The sequence below is a fragment of the Chenopodium album genome, chromosome 22 (assembly GCF_948465745.1).
Source record: "Chenopodium album chromosome 22, dcCheAlbu1.1, whole genome shotgun sequence".
In the NCBI taxonomy this organism is placed as follows: domain Eukaryota; kingdom Viridiplantae; phylum Streptophyta; class Magnoliopsida; order Caryophyllales; family Amaranthaceae; genus Chenopodium; species Chenopodium album.
The window spans coordinates 19,014,972-19,031,006 of NC_137855.1; the positions used below are offsets into that span (position 1 = coordinate 19,014,972).

Genomic DNA, 16,035 nt, shown 5'->3' on the forward strand with positions numbered 1-16,035 from the left:
TAGAAAAAAAAAATTAGAACATAAGCTGAAAAAAATAAATTAGAACATAGGAACAAATTTAGAACATAATCTAAAAAACAATTTAGAACATTGGAAAAATTTTGGAACATAAGTAAGAAAATTATGTTCCAAAATTTTTTCGAATATAGGAAAAACTTTAGAACATAAGTTGAAAAAAATTTAGAACATAGGAAAAAGTTTAGAACATTATTAGGGTTCTTACATAAAAAAGGGTTCTTATATAAGGTGGGGTTCTTACCGGATCCCTCCCTATATATATGTACATATATATATATATATATGTACATATATATATATATATACATATATATATATATGTATACATATATATATATATATGTACATATATATATATATACATATATATATATGTATACATATATATATATATATGTACATATATATATATATATACATATATATATATATATACATATATATATATGTATATATATATATATGTATGTATATATGTATATATATATATATATATGTATATATATAACCCAAGGGAAAAATGATGAAATTATTCAAGCAAAGAAAGAAACAAGAAAACTAGAGAGGATGGAAATATATTCTAACTCACTTTTGTAGAAATATATTTAAACCCCTAGATCACCGTAGAGGACGAGTGATGCTCTCGTAAAGGTTTCAAGAGATTAACCTATAACTCTCAGAATAATACAAACAAGGCAAAGCATGAAAAAAAAAACCAAAATAAAAGAAAAGCAAACAAATGTTCATGAAAGGACTTTTCCAAATGTACAAGCACAAATGAATGCAATTCTTTCTAAACAAGTAAGGGAGTGCACGTTCTAAGATACCCGAGGTTGATTGAAACATATATATGCTAAGCATAGGAACTAATTTTCACAATCCACTTTCATCCCAAAAGGTCTTACCGCGTTCTCCCTACTAATCTCATATCTTCCCCTAGTGAGCATCTCAAAAGTTCCACGAGGAACCAGAAAAAGAGAATATTTTGGGCTACTCGACGTCTTGACTATGCATTCCCTCTCCTTAGGCTATGACTCATAATTCCCTCCCTCGATAAGTGACTCAACCCCTAGGTCAAAAGGTCATCTAATGGTTGTAACGTAAGGGCAAATTAAAGAGGGTAAAGGGTAGGCTAAATTTAAAATTTGGTGGTTTTCCTAATTAGTGAAGCAAAGGGTGATTAATCCTCAACACCATACTCAAGTAAGCACCAACACCTCCAAGCCTATTCAAAGCTAACATCACAAACATATACAAAAAAGCGTAAGGGCGCTTTCCCCTAAGCTTAAATGGAGCATTGTCCTCAATGCTCAAAATACTGAGAAAGACACTCACATCAAAATATTTATGCATTTTACATTTTATTCACCTTTTTTTTTTCCTTTTTTGCTTAATAGTGCTTTGTCCTAGCCTCTTTTAACTTTGGACGATTTTTCCAACTTTGCACTCACTTTGTCCTCGTCTTTTTTAACTTTGGACTGCTTTTTCATTTATTCACTTGTCATTATTCACAAAATATACACAACACAAACTTGCTTTCAAGAGAACCAAATATCAACACTAACATACCACAAACTCCTGAACTCATTTCTGGTTTATGTAGACTAATTTGGGCGTGGGTAAACTTACGATTTGTGCTAAATATCCCTTGAACTCTACTTGGGAGAAAGGAATGAACGAGGTTTATGAGTCTTCCTAAAACTCATTATTGACGACTCCTACTTGTATCTTATAAAAAAGTGTGATAATAAAATCAATTCTAATACATGGTCCCCCAAACAGTCAAGAATTCAAATCCTAATACACTCTTATAAGTGTAAAGTCCTAGGCTTTTAAAGGGTCATGGGCATCTAAGGAGAAGGATCCCCTACGATGGGCACACCCTCCTATATCTCACAATAATTTTTTTGATTTTCCTATGATTTTTAATGATTTTTTTGGTCCAAGCTATCCAAAAGAAATAAAAGGCACGTTTTGTCCTCTTAATTACTTTTTAAAATTGTACTAATTTATTTTTAAGAAACTAATGGTGTCATGGAACCTATATTATACTATATTATGTAATTTTAACTTATGGAGCTTTAATTAAAATGTCTTAATTTTATCTAGAGATGACTTTAGAAAAAAGAGTTTTTAACAAACTTTAATTCTAAATGTTTGTTTTAAAAAACTTCAATCTTATTCCAAATATGACTTCGAAATAAAGACGTTTTAAAGGACTTTGTTTTTATTTTAAGACGACGTTAGAAATAAAAAGTTTTAACAAACTTTATTTTCTTTACTTTAAGACGATTTAGAAATAAAATTTGTATAATTCTGTAAATCTTTTATTTCAAACCCTTTTGTAACATAAAAATGAATTATAACTTTGCATACTAGCTAGTTTATTTAATAGTTAATACAAGGTTATGGACTCATTCCAAACATGAGGTTAAGATTAATTGTTTAGTTGTAAAAGGTTGTAACAATTATCCATCTTAATAAAATAAGCTTACATCCCATTATAATCACCCTATGGATTAATTGACAATCAAATATAGTTAAATAGTTTATTGTTACCTTTTATTTGGAAGTAAAGCTTTGATAAGTGTCGTGTTTTATTTGGCCAATTCCATTAAGCCTAAACACATAATCTCTAAAACCTTACAAAAACTACCCTTGAGTGAATTTAAACCTAAAGTGAGATTACATAGTGAATCTTTACAGTTTCATTCCAAAAATACCTTGACCCACTAAAAAGTCATCAATAGGGCCGTTTCAGAAATTTCGATGGCCCGGGGCAAAGACAAAAATTGGGGCCCTAATTCACATATAGAATTTTAAAATAAAATAAAATTTGGGAGGGCAAAAAAATACATATTTTATTACGCATAATAATCTTTAATAACATCAAATTTCCTATAGATAAAACATTGAAATCAAAGCCTAAGAGTTCATATGAAAATATTTCTACGAGCCTTTCTAGAAGCAAAGTCACTAATAATAGTTTCTACATTGATATGTTCTAACATATTTTTTTCAATACATAAAGTAGCTAAACCATTCAACCTTTCTTGTGACATTGAAGATCTCAAGTAGGTTTTTAGTAACTTTAACTTTGAAAAACTTCTTTCAGCAGATGCAACTGTCACCGGCATAGTTAAAAGGATTCGATAGGCAATAGAAACAATTGGATAACAATCTGCAGCTTTGACAAACTCAAGGATTTCAGATGCTGACATCAAATTATTTGGCAAAGTCATTTGTAATACTTTCAATTCAGAAAAAAGATCATCTGCATCAACATCCGAAAAATTATTATGAGTAAAGGTAGTCATAAAACTTGTGCAAGATTTTCTTAAATCGTCATTATCCAATGATTTCAAAAAAAATACATATTTTGTTTCCTTAATTCATGATCCATTATATTTACACACACACTTATAATTTACTTAAATAAATAATTCTTTTCAAAATGAAATAAATCATCTTAATAAATAAAATAATCAATACATTTATATGTATATAGGAACCAAGGTGAATAATAGGAACTAGGAACCAATCTCAGCCTTCAATCGTGCTTCATCTGATGGCTCACATCTCACCCGCTTTCATTAATGGCATTTTCGTAATTTCGCGGATTTTCAAACTTTTTTCCAGTTTTTTGACTTTTAAGACGATTTCATTTACTACATGACTGATTTCATTTACTTTTACTAACTTTTCATTTACTTTTTAGAAATGACATTGGGAATCAGTTGGTAACATTCAAATATTACGAAAATGCCATTAATGACACGGCAAGCATGTGAGCCGTCGGATTAACATGATCTAAGGGCCTAGATTAGTTCCTAGTTCTTATATATATATATATATATATATATATATATATATATATATATATATATTATATATATATATATATATATATATATATATATATATGTATATACATATATATATGTATGTGTATATGTATATATATGTGTGTGTGTATATGTATATATATGTATGTGTGTGTGTGTGTATATATATATATAGATGGAGTGGTTATGGTTGACTCCCATAACTGTTGCGGTAATGCTTTTTGGCGCCAACACCACTTCTTTGAAAATTAAAATCATCTACTAACCTTCTAATCCGGTCCATATGTTATCGGGTCTTAGTGTTATATCAGCCCAGATAATGTTATGTTTTAGTCAAATTCACCCAAAAATCCTTTACTAACTCTAGAAACTTCTTAACTTGGTCAAAATCAAGAAAGTCAAATATTTAAGATTTAAGATTTTTTTAAAAAAAAACTATCCTACATTCACCTATAATATCTTCTTTTTATATTTCCAAGTTCCAAGTAACTCTAGATGATTCTAAAACACAATTTCAAACAAAAAAAAATAAAAATAAAAATAATAATAAAAATAAATAAAGAAAGAATTCTTGAATTGAATTTAGCCTGATCCACATTCAAAATCCCACCTGTACATTTTTTAAAAAATCTCTATAAAATTGAGTTATTTTCTCTAAAATTGAATATTTTCCATTAAAATTTCCTACTCGACCCCATTAAAATAATCAAATACTTCCAAGTAACTCTAGATGATTCTAGAACTCAATTTCAAAACTAAGATTTATAACTTGAATTTAGCCCAATCCACATTCATTTGCTTAACCTAAACTTTTGTTTTTTTTTTTTTTTTTTTGAAAGGTGCTTAACCTAAACTTAATGAAAGTGAAAAGACAATTTTACCATTAAGGAAAGGAAAGGAGGACAGAGGGAATAGGTTAATAACAATATTTAAGTAATTTTACAATTTATCTCAATTTAATTCCAAATTCATATCAAAGTATCATATAACGAATAACATCATTTTTATCTTTATCCCAACCGTGTATTTCCCATCCTTATTCCACATTTTTGTCCTCATTATCTCCATCCTTGTTGCTAATTTCCCATACTAAACCCAGTGCGTTTTTTGTGTAGCTGGTCGCACGGTGCGGCAAGGTGCCAAATTGGTAACCCTTAAAGTAACCCCTCAAGTAACCCTGCAAGTAACCTCACTTAAGTAACCCCTCTGGTAACCCCCCAAGTAACCCCAAAGTAACCCCACTTAAGTAACCCCTTTAGTAATCCTTAAGCTACCCCCAAAGTAACCTCTAACCGGACCAAGTAACCCCTGACCGGACCTAGTAACCCCCTTAGTAACCCCTAACCATGTAAGTAACCCCTAATCCTACACCACCTCAAAGCCTTAAAACTCCACCACACCACCACCACCTCTCGTAGTCACTACCCCACGCCACAAGCAACCACGCGCATTGCCACCAACTCCGATCCCAAAAACCACCCTAACTACCAGTGTAATACCCCGTATTTTTTAATGTATTTTATAAATTATTTATTTAATTATATAATATATTTTGGGTCAAACCATTTTAATTATTGGATTATAGATAAAGCAAGTGTTTATATTTGGGTCAACAAGTATTTCATCCAAATGTAGCCCATCTTTCTTATGAACCCAATCATCCTATTTTCACTTTTGGGCCACCTATTTCATCATTTAAAGTTCATTATTTTTATGAAGCCCAAACCTACCCTAACCTACTCTACACTATAAATACTCCATTTATCCCCAAAAATTTCCCACACAAAAAGGTTAGTCTTATTTTCTTCTCTTTTGTTTTATTAATTGTGAAATTATAATAATTGATTTATGGATTTTGATTTTAGTGTTTGAAATTAATTTAATTAGTATCAAATTGTATTGTTGATGATTAAACTTTATAATTTCAGATTTAATAAATGTCATAATTTTCAGTTTTGTAAATTTTATAACCTAGGGTTTTTAATTATTGAAAATCATGATTTTAGGGTTTTCATGAACAATTGATTTAGGGGCTTTTATAGTAATGATATTTTGAAATTTTGGTGATTATAACTACTAATTAGTTTAACTTAATTCCAGATTATTTTGAACACGTAAATTCGTGTTTTAATTTTTAGATTATCGTTCGATTAATATTAATCCCGTTTTAATCCCGACCAGGTTCTAAACTCATCCGATTTTGATAAAAAAAAGTAGTGTTTTCCATGTGGAAACAACGTTTTAAGAAAGATTCACTGCCTTTGGTAATGAGTACCACCCTCTCGTGGCCAAATTCAGCCTCTAAATATGATTTTCGGGTAGTTTTTGGTTTTTAACGAAGTTTTTTTAAAAAATTTTATCCTTGAGTTTAAAGGGTAAGAGATAATTTAATTTTTCTATGGATAAATTAAGTATAAAGATGTATTTTGATGAAGTTTTGAAGTGGTTTTTGATTAGTTTAAAATGCTGGAATTTTATTTAAAGTAGTATAATTGTGATTTTAATAAAATGGTGTGATTACCTATTAAAAAGGAGTTTAATTAGGGGTTTTTAAATAATTTTCAGATTATTTTAAATGGTTTAAAGTGAGTTTAAGTTGTTGGAAATTGTATATACATGGGTAATTAATTTAGTATTATTGTCCCTTTATGTAGGAGGCTTGATTCGGAAATTGTTGTAGTATTTTCGGCCACTTTATGGGCTTAATTGAGGTACGTTCGTGTACTTAGCATAACTATGTTGATGTAGTATCATGCTAAATGTGTTTGATTGATTACAAGTAATATCATGCTAGGTTTGGAATGAAAATTATGATTTGGATGTTATTGGCGATTGGATTATGAAGCATGATTTATATGTGATGGATTAATGAATGGAAAATAATAGCTTGAAATATTATTTATGAACCACATATTTATTTATGGAATGATAGAGAGCATGTTTAATTAAACTAATTGTTTAATTTGGTTTGGAATATTGAAAAGGAATTTTATTATGCTTCATATAATTTTTATTGATGCTTTAAGCATGAATAAGGAGCTATATAAGTGTCTATGTACACGAGGAATAAATAGTATGTTGGTGTCTTTGTGCACTTAAGGTGTTTTTAACACCGAGGGATAGGATTTTTGGCGTTTTATGCGTTTAAGGTGTCTTTGACACTGAGGTAGAATTAAAAAGGGTTCAACATTAAATATTATGTGGTCACTAAATATTGAAGAATTAAATTGGTATGTTTGATTGATTGAATTATTATTGTTGATTGATTTATTATGCTTTGAGGGTCATCACCAAGTCCAATAACATGTAAATAACGTTAAGTGAAAGAAATTACGCACCAAAACTCTTGGAACGTATATAGCTTGAGTATGAACAATGGGGGGAGTTATGGGGTTTTATATTTAACCATAACTTCTAATGGAGTACAGGACGCTGTACATTCCTTTTTATTTGCGCAGGAATTCCGCCAACTTTGAGTGGTTTTGTCGCTGGCACGGTTAGCTCCCGTGTTAGTTAACCTCAATTTATTTGGGGGAGGTATAGTTGGAAACCCGTTCGATGCGTAATCAACGCTAAATGAATTATTTAGTGTCTAGTTAAAGTGTCTTGTTGATTGTTATGTGTGCTTGTAAACAGGTACATTGAGGTAAGTGTGTGTTAATAGGTGAAAGCATGTTAGTGTGTTTAATTATGCTTATATACTCAGCTTTGCTGATTGTGTGTGTTTGTGTGTTTGGCCATGTCTTTATCTTGGCCCTATTGTAACACCCCCAAATCTTCCTCTACGTATATACTATATTTATACGTATACAAATACCGTAGAGATAGACTTGGGCGTATTACCGCCACGTGAAAACGTAAGGCTTAACTAATTACTCAAATTGCAGCGGAAAAATAACTAATTTTTATTAATAATAGGAATAACCATAATAACTGTTTCAAAATAAACTAATAAAAACTTGTCCATATATAAATAAAATTAATTCCTAACTATGTGATCCCAATCCCGACTCTAGTATGCGCACGAACAACTTCACACCTGAAATCAAGACTGCTTACCAAAATGGTAAACAGGGCGAACCAAAACAAAAAGGAAAACAGATTAGCAAAAACGCTAAGTACGTATAAGTGCAAGGCATGTAAATACTTTTATTAGGCAAACATACTTTTGAAATAACCCATTAAATTTAATTTGTCACAAGTCAATTTCCAAAATTAAACTTTCCAAAAATAATTAAACCTTCCAAGGGTAGTAATATTCATCAATAAAAGCTTTCCAAACCAATAGATTTCCAATTTATAAACTTCTCAGTTTTTGATATATTCCTAAACCAATTTTCCTTACCTAAGTGTGCACACCCCCCAAGCAAGTTATACTATACTCGAGGAAAGACCAGATCATACAAAGCTCATGGTCTTACTTAACCAGTCCCGGGTAGAGGGACAATTAAAATACCAAATACTCAGGCCCATGATGAGCTGCAAATTAATTAAATCAAGTATTATAAATCAACAACTTTTATTAAATCGATCAGCACTTTTAACCGTTAAACCGTAAAATTATATATTTCAACTTATCATGAAAATCGTTAACTTAAAAATTCATACGTTTATTCAAACAATCATTCAAACAATCATTTACCAAAACACGCATTTTATCAAGGACTTAGCCACCTATACGTACCTTGATCACGAGAACAATATGGTACGACTACTAAACTTGACCACGATCGAGGGACTCCTCCTACACAAATAAAATAACCTTAATTAATATAAGGTTAACAAAACTAACACGAAACTATAAATAATACTCTATTTGTGCATAAACTACCGAAATCTTAACTTTATCAAATTGAAATAAATAGCTTATGTTATTACTAAGAATAATAACATTAGTATGAAAGTGTAACGTTGGTATCATTAGTATCATAAATTAATAATATTGAAAATAATGATAATACTCATGATGATGATGGTGTAAGGGAGTAAAGAGTCATCATTATAGTACTAGAATTCTTGCTGCAAAAAGGAGGCGAAAGAAAGAAAATGCTAAGTCCACCTTCTAGCAAAGCAAGTCACGGCAGCAGGACGATTTAGAGGCAACAAAAAGGTGGTGGAAAAAGGTAATGTTTGGTCGGCAGAAATGGTGGTGCGGTTGTAGTGTTTAATTGAGCAAACAAGAAAGGGATAGAGGAGGGCTTGAAATTGAGAGTAGAGTAAAGAATTTTCTGATTTTTGGTGTGAGGACTTGTGAAGGGTTGAGGGTCTATTTATAGTGTTTAAAGGGTAGTAAGATAGAGTTAAAGGGGGATTGAGATTAGCATGGGAACATGATAAATGTAACTTTGTTAAATGAATATGAGTAAAATTTAGTCTAGGTTAATTTATGTGGAAAAGAAACTAATGAAAAATATTAGAGAAAAAAAAAAGTGTTAATTGGTTAGGGAAATAAGGAAGTAAGAAGATTAGGAGATTTAATCATATAAAGTTAGTTGAAGATAATCTACCTTCAATTCTCACGGCCAATTTTTTTTTTTTTTTTTTTTTTTTTTTTTTTTTTTTTTTTTTATTAATAAAATCGAACATCATTCTTGATTAAATAAAATAATTAGATTTGATAATTAAATCAAGTTAAAATATATAGATAATATCAAAACTAAGATTTGTTGTAATTCATGAGATAATAATTAAGCTAAAGTTGTTGAGTATTATTAAGATAAAATCCGGAAAATAAAATTAAAAACGGAATATAACGGTAATTAATAAAGTATGGACCGACCAAGATCATAATTTAGAAATATTTAATTATTTCTATTAATTAAAGAAATTACTAATTAAGAAAATATTTCCAAAAATTAGGGGTATTACACCTATAATGACCCATTTTTAATGGAGAGTAGTGGGGACAAGTAGAGATAAATTTCTCAGGTTGAAGCATATTCATGACGGGGCATGAGTGAAGAGTGAATCATGCTAATTTACGATGTGTTTTATGCTTTATTTGTTTATGATACATTTTGTGTGGAGTAACGCAAAGGTTTGGTTTTGGAACGGTTTTGAATAAGAGCCTTTAATGGTTCCAAGTTGTAGTTTGATTTTATTTGACTTCGTTTGTTTTGGTTTTAAACTTTACTTACGTTTGGTTGTCTTTAAGTTGACTTGTTTTGAACGGATTTTGATTCTAAGTCTTCCGCTGCGTATCTTTGATAATTGCCTTAGCCGTTTTCACGGTGGCGGTAATGTCTTAGATATTCCTAAATCGTATTTTAAAAGAGTAATCTGGGTATTTAAAGGAAAGGAATTTCTAGGGTGTTACAACCAGCAACCACCAACCACGCCTAGCAACCCACACCACCAACCACCAGCAACGCTCACCAACCACGCACACCAACCCACACAAACAACCACCAGCAACCCCCACCAACCACGCCCACCAACCCACACAAACAACCACCAGCAACCCCACCAACCACGCCCACCAACCCACACTCACTCCGATCCCAAAACCCACCCAAACCACCAGTAACTCCGATCCCAAAACCCACCCAAACCACCAGCAACTCCGATCCCAAAACCACCAACACCAACCACGCCGATCCCAAAACACAACTAAACCGGAAAAACAAAAAAAATTAAATCTAACAAATACCTTAATTATTAACAATGACTTTAAATTTCAATTCAAATATGCTAAAAAGGCCAAATTCGACCATGAAAACACTAGATTTAGAGTTTTCATGGCTGAATTTGGCTTTAAAAACCACTAAATTGTTTCCGGCTGCGAGTACGAGGAGCAAGACGACTAGTACAAGGAAGTCGACGACGATCGGAGACGGAAGTCAACGACGATCGTTGGAGCAGGAAGTCAGTGCTTCAAGATGAGAAAATGGAGGAGAGGAGAGGAGAGAGAAAAAAAATTTAAAAAAAAAAATTGTGGCTGGTCGTACGGTGCGGCCAACTACATATAAAACTTTGTGTACTAATCTGCTTTTGATGTTTGATGAAGCTCTACTACAAGCTACAACCGGCAAATTCTCATTAATCCTAGCTAACACCCCTTGACAAAAAGACACGAATGGGTAGTCAATCTTCCCACAATAAAAATATCCATTCATTCTCCCCAACTTAAACGTGGGGTCCGCTCAAGGCTATTTTCGTCAACTTCTTTTATTTAAATTTAAATAAAACCAAAAAAAATAAAAATCATCCCCCGAAACGTCCAGTCTTTTGGAGACACCATCGAATCGACCTTCACTCTCTCTCCTAATCTCAACCGTCCATTTTCTAATCCAACGGCTCTCTTTTAGTCAGGTAGTAGTTTATTCGACAGTAGTTTTCTTTCTTCTTCCACCACTACTAAACCCTAAAAAATGGATATTTCTCTTTCAGCCTCCTCTTCTCCCCTGTTCTTCTTCTTCCCCCTTTTTTCTCCCTCACAACAAAATTAATTTGCCAAAAATCTTAAAAATATATCAAGATTATCCCATTTCTTGTGACAAATCCTCGATCCCATCTTTAAAAAAATATCTATTTTCGAACTACTTTCGTTCACTAATTTCTGGGTTATTTAATTTTTTTTTTTGGATAATTTATTGTGAGTGTTATGATCTAGATGGCCGATTTGGCAAATTTTCGTTGGTAATTTGGTGTTAATTGAAGTGAATTTAATTGGGTTGTTAGTTATTACATGACTCATGTGCTGAAAAAATCGTCAGAATCGAAGAGTTGATTGGTTGATCGAATCGTTGATTTGACTCAGTGAGTTAACTCGGAGAGAACGAGGTTTGAAATCTGGCGCCGATGCCGTCAGTAGAGATGCGGCGTTCGACGAGGGTGTTTGTTCCGAAGGCGAAAGACGGTGAATTGGTTAGGGTTTTAAGGTCAGGGCGTCGATTGTGGGTTGAATCTGCTGATGTTAAGCAGCACAGAGGTGGTAAAAATGGGGATGATTGGTTTCCATTGATTTCCAATGATAGTGGCAAGTTTAAGCAACAGAAGATTAATGGTTGGTCTGATCCAATGGACGTTGATAATGATGCGAAACCGATTCCGATACCGAGACCGCTGCCTGAGCCGGAGCCGGAAATTAGTCATAGAGTGCCTAGTTTAAGAGATGGGAGTTATTGTTTTAAGAATAGAATGTTTAGGAATGTTTATAGTAGGAAAAGAAAGCGTTGTAATGTGAGGAGTTTGAAGGGTTTTGGTGAATCTGATAGTAAGAAGTTTGGTTTGCATTTTGTGAGAAGGCAAAGGAGAAAAAGTGGGCAAACTGAAAAGAAGCAGGCAGATGATGTAATTGAAGGGTATTATGATGAAGGGTTGTTGTCGATTTTCGTCGATTCTTCTTGTGATGGATGCTGCTTGTTTTCGAGTGTTTTGAGTTCGCTTCTTGGGTATTTGAGTAAAGAAAGAGTTGGTTTAAGTGAGGTTTCGACGTTCCTGGTTTCGAGTCCGGTTTCGCCTGTCTTTGCCTCGTCTGGCATTCATTTCTTGTGGGTATGTACTGCATTTTTGTTTTGATTTTGAGGATATTTTGAATGCTTAACTTTATGATTGGTGTTAAAACTTAGGAAATTTAGTTGCTACTTCATTTAAGCGTTGATTGAATGTGTATAGTGATGTTTAAATGTTTAATTTTCTGCCTGTGTAATTGTTGTTGTCTTTCAGAATTGTGTGTTAAACAAGAGCAAAGGTGTATGCCGAATTTCTGGGGTGAGGCAGTTTATAGCAATGTTTACACTTGACTATACGGCTGCTCCCTTGTGTTTTCTGCACCTACATGCAACAATGTTGTTTAGGTCGGTGCGCCTGTCTTGTTTATGTTGGTACGATTTTGACCGAAAAAATGAGAGTACTGATGAAACCCTTACATTCGTCAATGACCAGAGTGAGAGTCCCCCTGACAGATTAGTTGCCCCTGCTAAAGATGAGTCCAAGGATATGAAGTCTGTAAATTCATCTCCTGGGGCTAGTAAGTTATCCATTCGAAATGTGCAAGGTAGGATTGGGGTTCTTACACGAAGTGCTTCAAAGAGGCGGAGGCGGTCGTTAAGGAGTCGGAGGGCTAGAAACCCATTACCTTTTGTTTTGCAGAAATCACCTGGACCATCAGTATCTAATCATGCTTCCAAGAAAAAAGCCCACCCTTCACAACCTTTAGCTTGTAAACAGGAGCTTCGGAGGTCTGTTCGAAAGAGTTCTGTGAGTGAAATTCCTGTGCAAAAGCCCGACCTATCAAGCTTGAATGTGGATCCTGATTCACAGTGCTGTACTGCTAATGTCCTGGTTGTAGAAGCAGACAAGTGTTACAGAGTTGAGGGGGCAGAGGTCAGATTAGACACCTCTGCATCAAATGAGTGGCTTCTTGCCATTAAAACAGATGGGACAACAAAATATTCCTTAAAGATCCAGAAAGAAATGAGACCCTGTACAACCAACCGTTTTACTCATGCTGTGATTTGGGCATCGGAAAATGGGTGGAAACTAGAGTTTCCTGACCGGAAGGACTGGGCAGTGTTCAAGGAACTATATAAGGTATGTGGGGAAAGGAACATTGTACCAACGTCCCCTGGTGTAAAAATTATCCCTGTACCTTGGGTATGTGAAGTGACCAATTCGTGGGATTCCCCTGGTGCCTTTGTTAGACCGGAGTCATACATTCGAACAGCCAATGATGAACTATCTAGGACTTTGTCTAGGAAGACAGCAAGCTACGATATGGATTCTGAGGATGAGGAGTGGCTAAGCAAACTCAATAGTGAGCTGGAAGCATCAAATCATCTTTCTGAAGAGAGCTTTGAATTAGCAATTGATTCTTTCGAGAAAGCTTCTTATTGTAATCGGGAGGATGTCAATGATGAAATAGCAGCTGCTAAATTGTGTTTGGATGCAGTAGCTATTTCGGATGTAGCTGAGCAGGTACATAGATATTGGATGAAGAAGAGGAAGCAAAAACGTGCCCCGCTGATTAGAGTTTTTCAGGTACATGCTTTAACACAATATTACTTTGTACATGTATTTTGACAAGTATGTGCTCAATACAGGTTACTTCCCTTTATACACTGAGTCAAAGCTATTTAGTTGTTCAGCCTGTGATTAGATTGTGGTGAATTATGAATATCTAGCCAATTGCTCTGAAATTTGGATGTGTTGCTATTCTTGGTTATTTGTTTCATCTACACTAGCAACTATGACAAATTCTGTAATTTCAAATACTCCTTCGTGTGTGTGTGTGTGTGTGTTCGCGCGCTCGTGCGCTTTATTCCACCAGGCTCAAATTATATTGATCATCCCAAAGCAATTAGAGTGAACCTGTATCTGTGTTATTTAACCTAAGATTATCACTTCAGTGCAGTTCTTGCTCATAATGTAAACATGGAATGCTGCACATAACATTTTTTCTGTTTCTGGAGGATTTTCTGCTGTTTGAATATATTTTTGCAAACTAATACGAAGTATTTCATCCATTAACATGCTAGTTTTGGATATCCCCATCCGGCCCTTTGTAGTGTCTGTGCCGTTAGGGAATTATAAAGACGAAAAAGGGAAAAAAAACTTGCCTACTTTCATGCTTGTCACTTCGTCAGTTTGGCTTACCCCTTTCTACACTGCATCCTCCACCCTGCAGCCCATTCCCCCCGCCCCGCGCGAATTAAAATATGAAAGTGAAACGTTGATGCATCAGTTTGGCTGCTTCCTATCTCCCTAATTCATAAAGATTAAAAAAAAAAAGAGTTTGATGTGAAGCCTCTCTGGACTGTTAGTCAGATAAACAAATGTGAGTTGGTTTTTCTGCTGCAAATTAGCAACTCTTATCTCATGATGTATCCTCTGTTCTGTTAGTCAGATAAACCTCTCTGGAATGTTAGTCAGATAAACAAATGCGAGTTGGTTTTTCTGCTGCAAATTAGCAACTTTTATCTCATGATGTATCCTCTGTTCTGTGTTTTCTTACATGGAATTTCGTTATGACAGTTAAACCAACCCACGAGAGCACAATTGATCACAAAACCTGTGTTACGCAAGAAAAGATCTCTGAAACGGCAGACTGTTCAGCCTATGCATCGAGGTCGAGGCAAGGATAGTAATGTTCTTCAAGGTATTAAAATCACTTCATTGCTACTGGCAGTCGAATTTTCTAGCTTTTATATTAGAACTCTATTAATTTATTCAATGTTTAAATTTTGATTAGTGATAGCTGCTGAGCATAATGCTGCAGAGGAACAAAGCGCGGTCCTTAGAATTCAGGAAGCAATAGCTTCGGCAGACAAATCTGTGGAGCTAGCCATACTTAAACGTCAGAGAGCACAGCTCCTGATGGAAAATGCAGATCTAGCAATGTATAGAGCCACAATGGCTCTACGAATCGCCGATGCTGCTGCTGAAATTTTAGACACCCAGCAAGCTGCTGATCATTTCCTTGAGTGAAGGATAACAAGATTATAGGTCTTAGAGATGCTAATTTTAGAAGGCATTTTTTTCCTTTTTTTTTTTTTAATTTTCTTTTATTTGCATAAAAGAATTGCAGCCTTCGACTGCGGCTGTGTTTTTTGAGGCATTTGAATGGCCTTTGGAAAATGTATTGTATTTTTGTATAGTATCAATTTTTTTGTTGGGGGCTGTTTTTTCATCTTCTTATGTACATTGTATATCTTTGTGATGACGCCCTGTAGTCTATATGTACAATGGATTCAGTTGGTGTCTTTGAAAAAGAGAAGGTAATGATCATCGAAAAAGTAAAAAAGTTGGGGGTAAAGTGTGGTTCGTTTCTTTGTATATTTTCATCTAGCTTTAGAAAAAATAATACTTCAGCTAATCTTCACTGAGCCTGTGAGTATATTTAGTTAACCTTATTTATGTGCTCTGCAGATTCTAAATTTTTTAAAATTTTTTTAGATTGCAACAGGAAAATCAAGTGCAAATCAAATAAAATATTACTCCATATAAGTTAGAGTGATTTCCCACAATAATGTAAAAAGAAAACAAATTACCTTTACACATCGTTTTAAAAATAAATTCCCCAAACACCGTCCACGTAGGATTGGTGCGGCGTTTTATTTTGGTTCACCATAAACCGCTAATAACATCGGTTTTTTTAGAAGCGCTACTCGTATTAGCGGTTTTATTTGTGGCTTTTATAAATGCAACCATTTTTTTAAGTTACCCTTCCTTT

General features: G+C 33.6%; 1 protein-coding gene across 1 annotated transcript; it reads left to right on the forward strand.

The window, feature by feature from the left end:
• Positions 1 to 11,118: 11,118 nt before the first annotated feature.
• On the forward strand, positions 11,119 to 15,500 carry LOC145605946 (uncharacterized). The gene is made up of 4 exons (XM_081662014.1): positions 11,119 to 12,359; positions 12,531 to 13,844; positions 14,838 to 14,961; positions 15,055 to 15,500. Exons 1-4 carry the CDS (start codon positions 11,664 to 11,666, stop codon positions 15,288 to 15,290), a joined length of 2,370 nt encoding a protein of 789 aa, XP_081518140.1. The 5' UTR covers positions 11,119 to 11,663; the 3' UTR covers positions 15,291 to 15,500.
• Positions 15,501 to 16,035: the final 535 nt, after the last annotated feature.